At 41.2% G+C, this 18,401-nt stretch overlaps 1 protein-coding gene across 2 annotated transcripts in view; it reads right to left on the bottom strand.

The window, feature by feature from the left end:
* SLC2A13 (solute carrier family 2 member 13) overlaps positions 1-18,174 on the bottom strand; it is a 273,017-nt gene extending 254,843 nt beyond the window's left edge. For both annotated transcript variants that reach the window (XM_046681222.1, XM_046681213.1), the window contains exon 1: positions 17,427-18,174. In XM_046681222.1, the coding sequence (XP_046537178.1) occupies positions 17,427-17,976 (550 nt within the window). In that variant the 5' untranslated portion in view covers positions 17,977-18,174. The remainder of the gene's footprint in view (positions 1-17,426) is intronic.
* Positions 18,175-18,401: the final 227 nt, after the last annotated feature.

The raw sequence follows: 18,401 nt of genomic DNA, 5'->3' as shown, positions 1-18,401 counted from the left end.
ATAGTTTTTAACAACAACAAAATTGAGGATGAATATTTATCCTAGCATCAGAAAATGGGTGGTATGGTGCCTGCACCTACTGGTTTTGAGTATTAAATAATCCTTATTAATCTTTGAATATCTGATCCAAATAACTCAATTACACCTAGAGTAAGTGTGGAAATAATTTCTAGTTTGCAGAAATTGGTAAATTTGCCAAAAAATTACTTAAGAGCATGAGATTATTTGCGAGGCAATCACCTCAGGAACACTATGTAACTGGTTTTCTTGAGAAGAATCATGCAAGTAGCAGAATGAATCATTTAAAGAGTCAGGAGAGAATTGAGGAGCTCCACAGAGGGTGCCAGAGGCATGGGCCTCTGTCCAGAGTTGTCATCTTCATATTTTACAAATTCTCTTTATAAAAAGAACAACATAAAGTAATGCCCTTGATTTCATAAAAACAGGCTCAAACTATATTCATGAAAAGTAAATTTGATAATTTAAAAGACAGGAGCTAAAAGTAATAAAGTAAAATGACTCAGGTATTGTCAGTGAGTCAACCAATGTTCACTGAACACTAACAGGAAGTTACAAAAAGGGGCACTGTCTCCCCTCTGAAGGAGCTTGCCATCTTGCATATCTTAGCTGATTTATTCCAGTTCAAGAGACAAGTTCCCTTGCAGATTTGATAAAACCATCTCCCCAATGTAATCACTGAAGAATCCCTTAGAATTGTAGAATCGGGTGGGACTACCGAGGTCCTCCCGTCAGCTGTGAACACATGCAGACTTCTCACTCAACTCCGGAACAGGTCTCTCTATACCGTATGCTGACTGCCTACTTGTACGGACTCCTAGAGACATTCCCTGGAGGAGCCTCTGTCACTGCTGGCCAGCTCTAGGTGCGGGTCAAAGAAATAATGCAAACATATTTGAAACGGAAAAAACAGATATAGATAAATGTAGACATATTACCTGCTACTTTTAATTTTTCTTGATTTTTAAGAGCATTCCAGTATCTCCAAAATATTCTGAATATTAACTCTGTTATCAAGCACAACAGCCATTTGGCTTGCTCTGGGTTCCCCAGATGTGAGAAGCATGGAGCATGAAGGACTGCGCTCCAGATTGTACCCCATTAGAGATCTCCTTCCAGGCCTACTCTTCAACCCTGACAGAGCGTCCAACTAGGCTATGTCTTTTTTATCTGCCAAATTTCAGAGATCATTTGTTCTCATTATTCCCCACAGGATTAATAAAGTTTATTTGGTTCACCACCTAGTACAAAGTCAATGTTCTACAAATATCTTCAATTAAGAGAAGACTATGTCAAATTCTTTATCTGCAGAATTTCCCTACTCTACCAACCCAGTAATGCTTTCAAAGAAGAAAACTGACATTTGTTTAATAAAACATATTCCTCATGAACCCACAAAAACCCCTAGTAATCATCAGACTTTTCTAAGTGTTTCCAAATCTTCATTTTAATAATATTTTATAATTTTGCTAGAAATTAATGTCATGTCTGTAGATCTGTAATTCTTAGAATTCATTCCCTTTTGAACAATTAAGGCACTGTTTGCCTAGATGTCTTATCTCTGGATAGCTCATCTTCATGACTACTTAGAAATAAAAAAAATTTACTGATGGTGGTTTTGAGTTCACATCGACAAATTCTTTTAATCCAAGTTGGTTTAAGTTCACTAGTTGCTCACTTAAAGCAAATAAAACTTAACCACAGCAGTAGCTATCTATACGCAAAGCTTTAAAGCTTATTAATAATTATAATTCTGAATGCTTAAGACATATAAATGGGTATTATATTTAGAAAACATAATTTTGAATATGCTCCAGAACACAGTGGTCTCCTGCACAGATCAAGACTGAATAAATGATTGTGCAACTACCAAATGAATATCACAGAATTATGTGTTTGTTTTCCAACATTCATGTTTTTCTTAATCAGGTTAAGAAATTCATTTTTTAAAAATGAGTTACTTTCCCATTCTCGACATCTGTTCATTCATAATAGATAATGTCTTTTATATTTGTGGCTATTTTATATTACCTTATGAAAAAGCAAACAAAGTTATTGTCACAGAAGCCTTAGTCAGAGATCCTTGGTAAAGATGTGCACGTGGAGATACTTTGTGTTGTGTAAAATAACATCCTCAAATTCCACTTTATGTAACATACTTTGTGCAGTAAGTTAAATATTGACAATATATTCATTCATCTGAGTATCATTAATTCTTTAAAATTTAGTTATGTTGACAGTATTATTAAAGTGTCATTTATTTAGTCCTATTTATTTCACAGGATGAGGAGGAAATCTGATCTAAAAATGAAAACATATTCTTAGAACCTTCCGTTGTGTTTTTGTATACCATCACAAAAGCCTGAACTTTCAAGTTGAAATTGGCCAACTATCGACAACAAAGAGTAATGGCCTGTCATATATTTGATGTAGTAAATTCCATCTCCTTCTACCCAGTCCTAAATTTCAAGGTTAAAACCACATTGTGAAAATTTCAACATTTTTCTCTCCATTTAGCCAGGAACTAAGGATGTGAAACTAGGGAACTCACCTGTTCGTACTCATACTAATATGCAAAGCATAGCTCTACAGGTTTTCATTACTAACATGCCAGGAAAACTTATTCTGCATAGTCTGGTTCTATTCACCAATCCAATAGATACTGATGTAGAGACTGATGTCTGTCTACAATAGAGATAAAATGGGAGGAAAAATTCAGATCAGTTAATCGAACATAGATGCCAGCAACCCATCAGGCACTGGACTAGACCACAGGGAGTAAAAGGAGGAGGGCGCAACGGACACAGTCTCTGCACTTTTAAAACTTACTTACATTGTGGTAGAGAACACAGCTATGTAAAAACACAATTACAACACAAATATTAATAGCTAATATTTATTGAGCATTTATTAAGTACTAGGAATTATGCTAAGCTTTTAACAGAAAGTACTTTATCCACTGACCCACACAAGAATTCTATGAAGTAAATTCTTTGTGAAGCCAAACTTGCTAGCTCCAGGTAGACTCTATCTGTACTACTGAGCCTTGCGTATTTTTCTATTTCCGTCTAGATAATGACATATGAATATCACATACGAGATAGAGGTGGGACAGAGAAAGGCACAAGACAGCGTGTCTGGGATGGCAACGATAGTTTCACAGGTATTAAGAGTTTAAAGGGTGTACAAGGTCAAACACTAAAATGGTAAACTGGCAATTCTGGCTTAAGCCAAGTCTTCATAGCATAAGTTGATTATTTTGTTTGACAATTGAAGTTTCCACATTTATCAGAAGCACCTATATTCAAATAAGTTTAAAATATAAGACTAGAGTTTTAGTTATCATAATTTGGACTAGTGATCACGCCCCTTCATTGCTGTGAAGAGTTACAGACTGGCTTCACTTGAAACAACCCCACTTTTCTTATCCAGAATTAAAAATCTAGATCATTTAAGGATCAGAGCAACCTCAAGATCATGATACTTGTTTTTCAAATTCCCTAGATTTAATACCATCTTTTAAAATTGATCACAGCATAATATACTTACAAACGGTTTGTCCCCTAAATTTATAACCAGATCCATAATGGAAAATAAGGGGGCCTTTTATTTTTTGAATCCCAAGCTACTAGCACTGTGCGTGGCCTAGCGCTCAGGAACTACTTAACGAAATCTATTATAGAGTCAGAAATACGGATTGGGGGCTGAAAAGAAAATAAGAAGGGATTTCAAACTCTATATCCAAGATTCTCCAGGAGCAAGATTTACTGAATTTTGGAAACTGGAGTCATCACATAGATGATCTGCAGCTCAGGGAAAACTGATCCTCAGGCCTCTTTACAGTCTGGGGAAAACACAACTCTCCAACGTGTGCCAACAACAACCTCCACCCTAGCCATTTCATCTTATTTCCACTAGAAAGATATAACTATTTTAATTGTAATCCCTCATCCCGCCAATCTCCCAGCCAGGAAAGAGCAGAGCCATCAGAGCATTAGTAGCATTTGGAAAGGACACACAGCAGATAATAAGTTTGCATTCCAGTTGAGTCCACTATTGTGTGTCAATGAAAGTTTATCCCTGAAAATCTGATCATTTTTCATATACAAATCAACTTCCGTTTTTTTGGACTTGCGAGACTGATGAAGAGATCCGCTTTTGTCCAAGGTACTGAGAACAACGTTAGATTTAAATGTTTTAATTAAACTTAAAAATAATATCTAATTTTTCCCAACGACTTTAGAAGTTTGAAACCACAGGCTTGAGTCAGAAGCCACTCTAGAGAATATTTAATTACTCTCACCCACTGCACAAATTCCCTGATGCATAGATAATCCGATCTCAGCTCAAAAATTACTCAACAGGTTATTGTTTTAGTTCCTATCTAGTCATTAAGTATTTATTGAACGCCTGCTGTGTGACAGGCACTATACTATGCACTGGTGGAACAGGGGTAAACAAAACAGAAAAATAAAAACCTGCCACATGGAGATTACATTAGAGTGGAGGGAACAACAAGTATCATAAATATCAGTTAGTGAAAAGCATCATAGAGAAAAATAAAGCAGGGAGAAAAAAATTAAGAGAGTAAAAAAATAATAAAAAATAAAAATAAAGAGAGTAGAGAGTACCAGTGGTGGGGGCTGCAACTTTAAACAGAGTGATCACAGAAGAACTCACTAAGAGGAGACCTTTGAGGAGACGTAAAGATGAGGGGACAATGTGGATATTCAAGGAGTGCTTTCCTAGCAGGGCAATCGGACTGTGCCTGGAAGGGTGACTTGTGTCTTCCCTGAGGCCAGGACAGCTGGAGCAGAAGCAAAGGACAAGTGGTAGGAAGTTAAGTCAAAGAAGGAGTGGGTGGGGCAAGAATCCTACAGGGCTGCGGGCCACTGGCTTTCACTCTGAGTGAGATGGGGAGCCAAGGAGGGTAGAACTTTGAGTAACACTGAACTGGCATGATCTGATTTTACAAGAATCCTTCTAGCTGTCATGTGGAGAAATGAAGGCAGAGGTGTCAGGGCAAAGGCAGGGTGAACAGTTGGGAGTCTTGCAATGCTCCGAGTGAGAGATGGCATTCTAGATCAGGGTGAGGGCAGTGGAAGTGATGAAAAGTAGATTCTAGATATAATTAGAAGCTAGATGCAAAGGATTTCCTGACAGATTGGATGGGAGGCATGAGAGAGTCAAGAATGACTCCAAGGCTTTGGACCTGAACACCAGGAAGGATGCCCTTACCTGGTATGCGAAAGATGGTGGGCAAAGCGGGAAGCTGGGTACCAGAGTCTGGAGACCAGGAGAGTGGCCTGCACTCAGATCTACATAGCTGTCAGCAAACACAAGGCATTCGAAGCCACAAGCCGGGAGACGGCCAAAGGATTGAATGCAAACAGAAGAGGAGAGCTCCCAGGAGTGATCCCTGGGGCTTGCCAAAATTAAGAGTTCTGAGAGACGAGGGAGAATCTTCAAAGCAGACCGAGAAGGAACAGCCTAAGGAAAAACAGGGAGAGGGTGACATCCTTAAAGCCAAAGAAAGTGATTCATGAAGACATGATTTACTGTGTCAAAAGTCTTCTCTGACAGATCAAGAGGGATTAGGACTGAAAACATTCCTTAGGTTGAGCGACATAGAGGGCATGGTGATCTTGACAAGAACCATGTTGGTGGAATGCTAAGTGGAAAGGGGTAACAAAAGAATGGGAAGAGAGGAATTGAAGAGAAGGAATAGAGGCAACTGTTTTATATAAGAAAAGGAGACAAATGGGATAGTCAGTGAAAGATAAAGCGAGATAGAAAGGATTTTTTTTAAAGACGGCAAAAATAACAGCATGCGGGGGCCAGCCCAGGGGTGCAGTAGTTACGTTCACACGTTCTGCTTTGGTGGCCCAGGGTTTGTGGGTTTGGATCCTGGGTGTGGACCTAGCACCGCTTGTCAGGCCATGCTGCGGCAGACATCCCACATATAAAGTAGAGGAAGATGGGCACAGATGTTAGCTCAGGGCCAGTCTTCCTCAGCAAAAAGAGGAGGTTTGGTGGTGGATGTTTGCTCAGGGCTAATCTTCCTCAAAATAAATACATAAATAAATAAAAATAATAAAATTTAAAGACCACTTTGCCATATGTAAATTATATATACAATTTTATGCCTTCTTCCAAACTCTGTCCAGCTACAATTTTTTAGATAGTTGTATCAGTGTGTCCATACAACTAGGTTCTACTCTTTGAGTTTATTATTTGTGGATTTATACGCATCTCAGGTCCACAGGTTTTCATTTAAATGGCAATGCAATGTTCTACCACATACCTAGTCTACCTAATCATTTCCCAATCACTAGGCACTTGGAGGTTTTCCCCGAGGTTTTTAAAAATTACATATTGTATATCTATAAATATCTTTATGCAAAATGAAATTTTCTTTTATCTCCTTATATTATAATTCCTCAAGTGAAATTTCTAGATGAAAGAATACTAGCAACATAAAAGTACAAACCTACCATACTAACTTCTGTATTCTAAGTGTTTACTTTGGTATCTAACACATATCAGTAATTCAAAATAGCTTTGTTGAATTAATGAACAAAATAACAAATGAATGAAAAGTGTTAAATACATGCCTGGCTATTATCTAGAATATTCTCTACAGAAAATTATTCCAACTTATTTTATAACCAGAAAATCTTTTCCTATGGTACAACTAGCCTGAGTTTTTTCTAATTTGCTAATAAGTACGATGTTATCTTAACTTTCACTTCTAATCACTAACAAGGTTTAACACTTTCCCAAGAGCTTATTTACTAACAGCATTTTCTCTTGCTGTAAATAGTCTATTTAATATGTTCTGAGCATAAACATATTTCCTTTTAGGTAAATAAGTGTACCACAATACTTTTCCAATCTGTCACCTTGCTTTTAAAATTTCTCGATCATTTTAAAAATCATAAGATAATGACCCACATCAGTGATATAAATAAAGAAAATAACTCCATTCCTATTTCTTTAAATTTTAGAGACCTTTAAGCCTATATTGCATTAATAAGAATGACATCTAAATTTCATTTACATTATTTTTATTCATATTATTTACTCTTCTCAATTATTTATTAGTAAGTATTTCTTTTCCCTGTTTTTTTATCTGATTTGTTCAATATTAAACTCTTACAAATAGCTGGACCTACTGCTGAAACTTTTATTCTGTTCCATTCATCTCTTTTCTGCTTTTAATAATATATTACTATACCATATATAACGTATTATATGTTAATATTTGGAGGAATTACTTTCTATGTAAGTAGTTCCTGTCTTTCATTACTGTTCCCCCAATCTCATCACTGTTCCCTCAACAATCATTTTTAAAATTCTATGAAGTATCTTATAGGGATTTTAATTACTAGTGCATTAAATATATATACTAACGTAGGAAGAGCATTGTGACTATATTTAGCTTTCACAATCAAGAACTGAATGTTATCATATAACAGAGAGAGAGAGCAAACAATAGTCCTTCATCAGAAACCTGGACTTGAATCCCAGCCCTAATCCCAGCTAACAGCGCTAATTTCCCTAACCTTCCTGCACTTCCTTTAATTCATGCAAACTAAGGAAAATACTCACCTTCTTAATTAACACGTGCATACACATACAACACATACACACACAGGCAAAAAGGATGGGCTTTGTTTTAGGGTCTACATATTTTGACTTGTTACAATACCTTTAATGAGCTGCCTTTAAATAAGTATTATATACCAGGAAAGGAAGATTAGAAATTTTCACAGATAAAGAGAAAATATTCCAGACAAAAATGACAAACAGAATTCTAAGCTCCTTGCAGGAGTGAATGAATTTTTTTTTTTTAAATTGTATTTATATATATTTTTTTTTTATTAAAGATTTTATTTTTTCCTTTTTCTCCCCAAAGCCCCCCGGTACATAGTTGTGTATTCTTCGTTGTGGGTTCTTCTAGTTGTGGCATGTGGGACGCTGCCTCAGCGTGGTCTGATGAGCAGTGCCATGTCCGCGCCCAGGATTCGAACCAACGAAACACTGGGCCACCTGCAGCGGAGCGCGCGAACTTAACCACTCGGCCATGGGGCCAGCCCCAGGACTGAATGAATTTTAAGATCAGAAATCACTTTAAAAAGACAAACATGTAGAAGAAAAAAATAGTAAACTCCTGAAAATTCTAAACATTTTCTTAACATAGGATAGAAGTAACTATTATGAAAAATTTTATAAAAATTCCCAACAAGGTTGCTTTCAAGAGGCAGGACAAAGGACTCCACCAGTTTTGTTTTTTGGTGTTTTTTTCGTGTTTTCCAGCCTCCCCAACTTCACTGCTGGTGGGCAGGAGGCCTGGGGACCTGCAGGACCTCTGAGATGGTCCACATGTCTGTGTCATCTCGTCTACAAAATCACAGAGGACCATGTTACACTGACTCCACCTGTCCACTCAGAAATAATGGAGGGAGGAGTTCTAGAAGCCATTTTCCTTACGACTTTTTGTATAGTAAATATTAGAATTAGGTAGACACAGCAGTAACTGCTTCAGATTTTATCCTGATATTAATTTCTAATGACACCTATATTTCCAGAATCCTTTTTATAACTGAGCTTTAATGTTTTTTTATTTTATTTTTTGAGGAAGATTAGCCCTGAGCTAACATCTGCCACCAATGCTTCTCTTTTTGCTGAAGACTGACCCTGAGCTAACATCTGTGCCCATCTTCCTTTACTTTATACGTGGGACACCTGCCACAGCATGGCTTGACAAGCAGTGTGTAGGTCGGCACCCGGGATCCAAACCTGTGAATCCCGGGCTGCCGAAGCAGAATGTGCAAACTTAACTGCTGCGCCACCAGGCTGGCCCCTCAAGAATCTTTGAAATCCACTGTTTCATGTGTCTACAACTCATTTTCAGTCATTATATTTTTCTTTCAAAACTACAAGCAGTTGATAACCCAACATTAAATGGTTAATGTTTAGTCCTTGAATACTATGCACACAACTTTAGTCTCCAATTTTCTATGTTGTATGGATTGAGTTTTTGACATGGAGTCATAAACTAAGCCCAAAAATATAACGGAGTTTTCTATGAAAGCTACCATTATTAAAATTCTTTTTATTCCAAAGCTATTACTTTGAAGTTTTTATTAAAACTATTCATTCTTTGCCTCTTAAAAGGCAGAGATCTTTTCCACTGGGAATTGAACTATTTTGTCTATAAATAGGCATATAAAATATTAGATTACAAGACAGATCTAACATCACAGCTTCAACTGGCTCCTCACTTCCAGCCAAGATTATACTCTAAGAAATCAGTTCACATTTTTACTACTTTATTATCAACTCCTCCACCTCACCAAGAAAAGCTGCTTGCTCTCCTCAACGCTTCACATTTATCACTCTGCCCTCCCCCACCAGAAAAGCACCCTTCTCTCAGACAACCCATGTTTTTATAACTTTCGTCAAGACTGGTTCAAACCTTCATCTGTCTTGCTGGAAGTAAATCTTAGATAATATAAACTAAAACCTTGGAAGACAGAGTACTGCCCCGCCTTTAAATGACTCATTCTGTCTTTCAAGTCTGACTGTTTATGTTATGGAATTTTTACTCATCTGTTACTAGGTACAATAAACATTAAAATCTAACGAGAATTTTATTTCCCTTGATTGTAAAAAGGTGTCAGGGTGATGATCGAGATAGCTACACCTGATAACAAGAGCTACCATTTGTCCACAGCCAGGTCCCTTCACATGCATTAGCCCATTTAATTTCTACAACAACCCTATTTTCTAAGTGCGATCCTAACACTCATTGTAGAGACAACGGAAACTGAGACACATGGTGGTAACTGCCAAAGGTTACACAGCTTATGTGTGAATGCTTAATAAACACTGGTGCTTTTACTTTACCAGCTACTGGGGAAGCACTTTACAAACAGTAACTCATTTAATCCTCCTAACTACGGTATAACACAGGTATTATCCTCATCCTTCAGATGAGGAGACTGAAGCACAAGACTTAAGACGGTCACCGAGGTAGAAAGTGGCCAGCCAGGCTGCAAGCCCAGGCATGTGTATCCAGAGGCCTCAAGTCACCGGGTGACTTCACTTTCTGAAGTAACAGTGTAGCAATTAACTGTGAGTCTCAGGTTTCTAGTGTTCAAGGATAGCAATGTTCTGTTGAGTGTTACTTTTATGCATTCTTTGGTTTGCTACATATTAAAGAGCTTAATATATAAAAAGCATGCTACTGAGAGTGCAGTGAGAGGACATAAATACTATTAATACCTACTTAGCTAACACCATGAGTTTCTAGTCTACCAGAGGAGATGAGTCATGGCCAGAAAGATATATTGCAAGGCATAACGTAGTTAAACGCCAGGGGGATGGTTTAGAGAAAGTGCTAAGGCTCAGCAGAGGCCGACAGAGAAAGCTTTCATGATAAAGCTGGGTCTGGGAGGATGAGTAAACATCCCACAGACACTTCTATCGTAGGATGAACCACACATTACTCTGCTCTCATGTTTGTCTTTCCCCGCTAGACTCAGGTCTCTTAAGAACAGGGACTATTTTTATCTTTCTCTCTCCAGCACCCAACAAAGCCATCACTCAGCAAATGGCTGCGGGAAAAGGGGGAGAGAGAATGTTATGGAAAAGCACATTCCAAGCAGAGAGATGGTGAGCTTAATGGGAAAAGCAGAAAAAGCATTTCTAAAATTTTAGGTGCTGTATCACAGGCAGTACCTCTATGCTGTCCAACTCCGGGGGCCCCGTTTTCACTGTACTCTATGTAAATGCACCCCCTTTGGGGTGAATATGGAACCCCCTGGAATTGTACAACATAGCGGCCTGATCAAAGGCATCCTTGTTCACAAGTCCTCCGCAAAGTAAGGAAATGTCCTAACCAACTTTGCTTTCCTCATTGTCACTCCTTGATGTGTCACGGCCGTGCTCTTGAAAAACTCATTTTAAAAGTTTCTATTTTAAAAGTAATGTCCCTATAATACATCCTGGTAAGGGACAATTATGCTATTTTCAGGGAGAAGTAACAGTGTCACAGAGCAGCTGAGCATGGACAGACTCCAAAGCCAGACCTCTTGGGAGCCAACTATGGTTCCACCATTCAGGAGCTTTGCGACCGTGAGAAAGTTACTTCACTTCTTTCTGCCTAATTATCTTCATCTTACAAAGAAGATAATAGTATTATCCCACTGGGTTATTATGAAGATTATGTGAATTGATATCTGCAAAAATCTTCAGAAGAGTGCCCAGAGCAGAGCAAGCCCTGAACCAACGTTAGGTATTATTTTCAGGGCACTGGCCGCTAAATTAACCGCAAATTCACAGTCTACCATGAAGAGTGACTGCTGAGACTCCCCCCAGGGCAGGACAGGGAGATGATAAAACCAGATAAAGAAAACTGCTGGTCAGATACTCGTGACCCCATGACACTGGTTAGCCTTGTTGTGAAATGAAGTTCCTGCCATGTGGCTTTTGACACATATTCCAGACCACACCGTTCCAAACAGTGGTGCTCACATTACATAAAAGGCCTAAGTATAAAGCATGCAGTACTTGCAACTTCACTGTAGAAATATCTGTAAATCTTGGCTACTGCTACTCTCTACAGCCAGGGAAATTAAATTTTACATGTGGAAAAATGTTTTGGGGTTTTCCGGTGAGTACAGATTTTCCTCCTGACAATGGAATTTTTCTTTATAGAAGTGTTGCTACTATTTAGTCTGAAGGTCAAAGGAAAGCGAAAGCTGGAGACATGAAAAGAGTTGCAGACAGGAAGGATGCATAAAGGAACCAAATTTGATGGGAAAAAGAAAAGGAAAATTGTCTCATGTGCTTTTGAACAGAGCTGGCAAAGAACGCTTGCTATTGGAGATCTACCAGCAGGTTCTACTTCATTAGATGTGTTAAAGCCAAAGATCTCAGTGTGAAGTCAGTCAACTCAGACTGTGTTCTTACTCTGAGCTTAAAACACAGGAGAGGGAAATATCGATGGATGAAGAAAAGAAATGTTTTATACAGAAGTCACATGAACAACTTCATAGAACTCATGTTAACAGACTTCTGTCATCTTACTGACAACTCACTTGAGGAGGATGTTGCAATACTACCAGGCAAACATAATTAGGTCATAATCCTCACTGTAATTCTGCAACGTCAATGCCGCCAGATATAAAAGTGGAGGGGGCGTTGCACACACAAACTGTTAATGTGATGAAACACGGAAACAGAGCAAGTCCAGGTTTTACTTTCCACATCAGTTTCAGATCAGTAGAGAGCATAGATCCACCACAGAAATCCAACTTTAAAAGAAGATGAAACTGAAAGAAAAGGGGGGAGGAGCGGCACAGAAAAAACAAACTTGATCCCCTGAAAAAATAAATTACATTAACTGATTAACTATTTAAAAACCTGGGTGATTCTGGCTAACTATGGTTACCCTAAACAAAACTCTTTGATATTAATCTCAATATTGCATGATTTTTTGATCAAACAAGATGTTACGTTTGCTTTGCATTAAAGAATAAGAATTCAAAGTGCTATTTGAAAAAACAAGGTGATATTTTATAAAGTTTTTCTTAATAGGCCATAAATACCAATTACAAGCTGCACCATACAGCTGCAAATTACGTTCCAGTAGAGGGAGTACTGGAACCAAGGCTGACAGGAGAAACCGATGTAAATCTAAGATTAATTCAACCAACACAGTGCTGTATAAAATAAGTCAATTCTCAGTAAAGGTTTTGAATACTGGTGAAAATCTGAATTTAGACACTTCTTGATATTCCCTACACAGGCACTAAATCACCACTTATAATGAGCACAGAGTAGACGCCGACACCATGGGGAAACGGCAACAGTAAATTGCGTGCTTTTTGACTACATATACACTAACAGTGTTAACAGTCCTACATTCTTGTAATGTGCCCTTTCTAGACAACTTTTTGAGTGTGTTATGCATGAGAGATACAAGGTCCCACATAACTAAATGAAGCAAACCTGTGCAAACGCACATTCCTTCAGTCCTGCTGGACCTCACCATCCCTAAAAACTTTCATTATGAGTACAACACTGCTAAGCGAACCCTTGCAAAAGGTGACCGTGTGTAAAGGAAATAAGATTACTTACAAAATAAGATTACCCTGTAGAAGAGAGTAAGTTCTAGGATGGCAAATCTGTGTCCTATTTGAAATCTGAATCTTCAGGTTTAAGAAGTTTGGGTGGCAGTGGTATAGGGCAGGGACAACGGAGAAAGTCTGGTCCCAGAACTCAAGTCAAGTACAACAAGAAAATCAACCAGAGGAACTAAAGGAACCTCTGGTGAAAACCAAAATCTAAAATAATGCCCTGTGCAAACAGGCGCTCAGGACCTGATTTATCGTAACTTGTAAAGGAAAATGAGCCCTTAAACTAAAACGAAGACAAATACCCCTGATGGCTGATGCCTCTGTCTTTTACCATCTGACTCATTTAATACAGACTAACCACTACCCTCTACTGCTTGGTCTCTGTGTCTTTTTCAAAGGTTTCTGTTGAAGGCCTCACTGACTCTTCCTATTCCAGTAATTCACGGCCACACACTATGCTCCACCCACCCTGTAGTAACCGTCTCAGCAAAGGATTTCTAATATTACACAATTCAAAGAAGCAAGGTTCAGGAAAGAAACCAAGAGTTTAAAAGCAGAACAGGAAAAGAAGAAGGAGACCAGATTCAAAGAATGTTTAATCTGATCACATCATTTACAGCTAAAAACCTCCGATGACTCTCTCTGCACAGGCATGGCCAAATGAACCCTACACAGCCTAACCCACCACCACCAAGAAAATCATTGCAGTTTCATGATCACCCTATCGCCATCCTTCACTCAGTCTGCGCTTCAAACACTGACTTTTCTGTGCCTTTACACCTGCTGTTAACTCCACCCCAAATGCCCTGTATGGTAATAGAGCAAAAGGCTCTGAGTCTTTGTTTTTTTCAATCCTAACTTTGTACCAGTGACCTTGTTATTTAACTGCTGTAAGCTGTTTCTACATCCAGCAAAAGAGACATACTTCACACCTATTTTACAGAGGTGGAAGGATTAAGTGAGATAACATATGAAAGTAGCAGCAGGATGCCTAGGACATACTGAAGCACTAAAGAAATACCAGCTTCTTTCCAGGCTCCCTCTACATCTGTTGAACTCCTACTCGCCCTTCAAAACTCAGTTTAAATATGTGTTTCTGTAAAACTGCCTCAATTCTGTGTTCTATTTTCTTCCCCCCAAAAGAATCAATTGCCCATCTGTTGCTTCCCAGGGCACTTAGAGAAACCTCTATTGTATTTTAATTGCTTGTTGAAGGTCTTTCTGTTGCATTAGAGTATAAATACCCCCAGGGTAGGATTTTTATCTGTCTAATACTGTCTTACTCCAAATCTGACAATCAATAACAGAAGCTTAATTAGCATTTGCTGAATAAATAAATGAATGATTTCATTAAACTACTACAAACTAAAACCCTTAGTTGGCCTTTCAAATACTTTGAAAAAGGTTTTTTTTTTTTAAAGAACAATCCTAACTTAAAGTGGTACCCTACCAGCAATGGAATTCTCTCTTTAATGTTCCTGCTCACTATTCATTCAATCAAGAAGTGCCTCTTTTGGGCTAAGAATGTATCAGAGAACAAAATGAACAAAAATCCCTGTCCCCATGGGCCTTATATTTACCACAAGTAAATCTGTGGGAGAAAGAAATTATCATTGCAAACTTGTACAAAAAAGAGATCAGAAGCCCTGTTTTGTTATTCATCCACATTTACTAAGTATCAAAAAGACAAAAAAAAAAGAAAAAAACAAAGAAGCTCCTGACCACACATAAAATTTAACTACTTCAAAAAGGTAGTAAGAAATTAACTCCCATTTAGTATCCTAAACAAGCCAAAGTGATGTAGTGTCCCTAAAAAAGATGCTCATGTTAAGGACCCACATCCTTGTAGCTAGAGACCTATTTCCCTGTAGAAGTAACTCTGTGACTTCTCCTTTGGGAGGTTAGCAATATCTGTGAGTTTTAAGGATTTTACATGTACAATTACCTGCTTTCAACGGATCCTAACATCGTGGTGGTGGTCAATGTGGCCTATTCTAAAGCCTGTTTACGACCTTCGAACATTCTTCATTTTATAAGTGAAGAGGGGCTTTTATGAAACTTTGTGTCAGGACTTCTACTCTGAGAAGTGTTGTCCCCAGGTGAGAGAGAGAGAGGCCACACCAGGACTAAATTAGGATTACGTCTCAACTGGGCTGTTCTGTCAGCCACCCAGGTGCCACAGCACGAGGCTGTGAGACAGAGGTGTCCCCGGTTCCTGCACACCCCCCTTTCCAGGCTTCCCTCCAGCTTCAGCCTCTCTGTTGCATGCCCCTTGTTCCCCCAAGCACACCCTATGCTTTCCTTCCTTGATTCATTCCTCGACTCAGAAAGTCCTGTCCTCATTTCTGCTGTTAAAATACTACTCACGCATCAACATACCATTTCCATCAGGAAGAGCTTCCGGCTTCTCTCTTGGGGGATACCGGACCCTCTCTGAATTCATCAGCCCTCTCTGAGCGCCTTTCCTGTAGAGTCCAGCAAGTTCTATCTAGCTTTAGTCCCACCCTGTCTCTCTTCCTGGAGTATAAACTCCTCACCTTTCTGCTCACAACTTTCCTATCAGATCAAGGAGGAAACATAATATCCAAACACCCACCACTTGCCAGAGCTAAACACTCCAGGAAGCCTCAGGCAGAGATCTCTGCCAATATCATTCAATTTCAAAATCACAAATAAGGTTCCGACTTACTGAACAAATTTTGCTGCCTAAAATGATGTTATTTCTATGTCAGAAGAAACACAAAAGGCGGTCCAGGTGTTCCAAGTAGAGAATGCTAAGAATACTGAGAAAAGAAGCCGGATCATTGGACTTTACCCACAGGTTATTTGCTGCAGGGTCCTGAAGGCTCAGGGAGGGCCTCCACAAAGCGGTTTCATTTCAGCTGTACTTTTTGGTCATTTTGGACTTTAATGTGCCAACTTAACATTTTCCTGAGAGCCTTGCCCGGCTACACTAAATAACAGTACAATAAACAAACAAAAGGGAGGTCAGTGATGACAGATTTTGGATATAAAGTGCAATGAGCTGGGTTTTAGGCTCATGGTTCCCACATGTGGAGTGGTACAAACGGGGCTCGCTTCCCTTAGGAGTCTACAGAGAAGGGATGAAAAGCAGAAAATCAGACAAGCGGGGAACAGACAGATCATCAGGAGCCCCAGCTTTAAAGTGCTTTCATCAAGGCCCGGCCACAAGGAAGAAACACTTCAACAGCGCCCTAAAGGAAACAAAAAACTCAACTATAAAATGCAACATTATGAAAGCGTCAGCGGTGTGTCTTAGAAAAATTACTAGTGAGATTTCAGTCTCAACCCCACACTTTCCCTCAAAAGTGCTCTCTAATAATACTGAGCACATTCCAAATAGCTTTCCTCTGCCAAGAACTTGCCAATTCTATCTCCCCTGTTCAGCAGCCAGGGTGAAAAATCAATGCCAGGGGAACCTTAATCCCTTCGTTTTTGAAGTAAATTGCAAACATCTATCTTGCTGGGCATTTATCCAGAGGGGGAGTAGCTCCTAAACGAATTTAGGAAGTGAACATGACCTTTAATAGATAGTTTGGTTCCCAAGGAGAAAGCAGGAGAGACCAAACAAAGAGGAGAATGGGTGAATACGGATTTAAAGGAAAAAGTTGAGAAACAGAGGAGCAAGAAATTCACTTGGGAAAAGGATGAAAGCAAAAGGCAACACAAAAAGTAAAAGCAAAAGGAGAGAAAAATAATATTCCAACTACAGATCAATGACTGGAGAAGGAAAGAGAGGAGGAGCAAAGAGCAGTTTTCGAGTCCAGAATTACTTGATTAACTTTTAAAATTCTCTTACTGTGACTTTAAGACTGACTGGGTTCGGAATTTGGAAGCCTAGAAAAGGAAAGGGACTAGCCGTGGAGAAACAAAGCAACACAATGCAGGAAAGAGACCTTCCCTCATAAGTTCTATCTCGGCATCAGGTAGGGGTGGATCAAGGAAAAGGCTGGTGATGAGTCGGGTTCCTGGAAGTGCTCAGAGAGGCAACCACCACGCGGATTTACTTGTCTGTGGGCGATCAAAGACTCCACGTGGGCTGGGAGAAACCCTCCCCCCAAAACCCGGGGGTGCCTTGGAAGCCGGACTAACAAACAGATGGGCTCTTGGAGCAAGAGATTCTTATGACCCGGCAAGACCCGACGGGGACCCCAGAGAGGCAAAAGGAAAGCAGCGATAAGAGTCAAGGGCGGTGACACCTGGGGACCCCCGGCCGCCCTTCGCGGAGCCCGAACTCACCGATGCCGAGCCCCACGACCAGGCGGCCGGCGAGCAGCGTCTCCTTGTTGGCGGCCGCGGCCAGCACCGTGGAGCCGGCCGTGAAGAGGGCACTGGCCAGCAGGATGGCGGCGCGGCGGCCGCAGACGCCGTTGAGGGCCCCGCCGGCCAGCGCTGAGACGGCGGCCGCCCCCACCGTGCTGGACACGAGCATCTCCTGCCAGAGCGCGTCCAGGCTGAGCTGCCGCTTGAGCAGCAGCATGGCCCCCGACACCACCCCCGTGTCATAGCCGAACAGGAAGCCGCCGAGCGCCGAGAAGACGGCCACCACGTACACGAAGGCGGGGGTCTCGTCCTGCTGGAACTGCCGCCTCGCCGCGCGCTCCAGGTCCCCGACGCCGCCCGCGCCCGCGCCCTGCAGGCTGGCGCTCGACTCGGCGGCCGCCAGCAGGCTGCGCTCCCCGGCCGCGCTCGCCGCGTCCGGCTCCTGCTGCTTCCTGCGCCGCTCGCCCATCAGGCTGCTCAGGCTCCGCAGCGTGTACTCCACATTCTCGCTCGCCTTGCGGGACATAGGGCAGGGGCCCGGGGCCGCCGGGGGGCGCGAGGCTCCGCGGGCCGGAGGGCTCGGAGGGCTGGACAGCCCCGCGCGGCCAGGAGCAGCTCCGCCGCCTGCTCCTGCCGCCTCCCGCTCCGCCGCCGCAGCCGCTGCGGGGAGAAAGTTGCTGCCCGCCGAGCGCCGGCGCTGCCGAGTTGGAGCCCGGCGGGTCCCCACTCCAGACTCACGCCCCGCGCCTGCCGAGCTGGCGCTGCGGAGCCGGCGGGAGGCGGGGCCGCGGGTCACGTGCAGCCCCGGGCCGGCGGGGCGGGGTCGCGGAGACGCTCCGCCCCTCCGTGGGCTGTGCCGGTCTTGGCCCGCCCCAGACCCCTAAATCCCACCCTCCCGGTCGAGGGCGATCTCTGAGCTAGCTCCTTCACGGAGGTCCGTGGGGTCTGTCG

Source organism: Equus quagga, chromosome 1 (assembly GCF_021613505.1).
Source record: "Equus quagga isolate Etosha38 chromosome 1, UCLA_HA_Equagga_1.0, whole genome shotgun sequence".
In the NCBI taxonomy this organism is placed as follows: Eukaryota; Metazoa; Chordata; class Mammalia; order Perissodactyla; family Equidae; genus Equus; species Equus quagga.
Note: the sequence above shows the minus strand (reverse complement) of the source record. Positions and strands in the feature narration are given on the sequence as shown.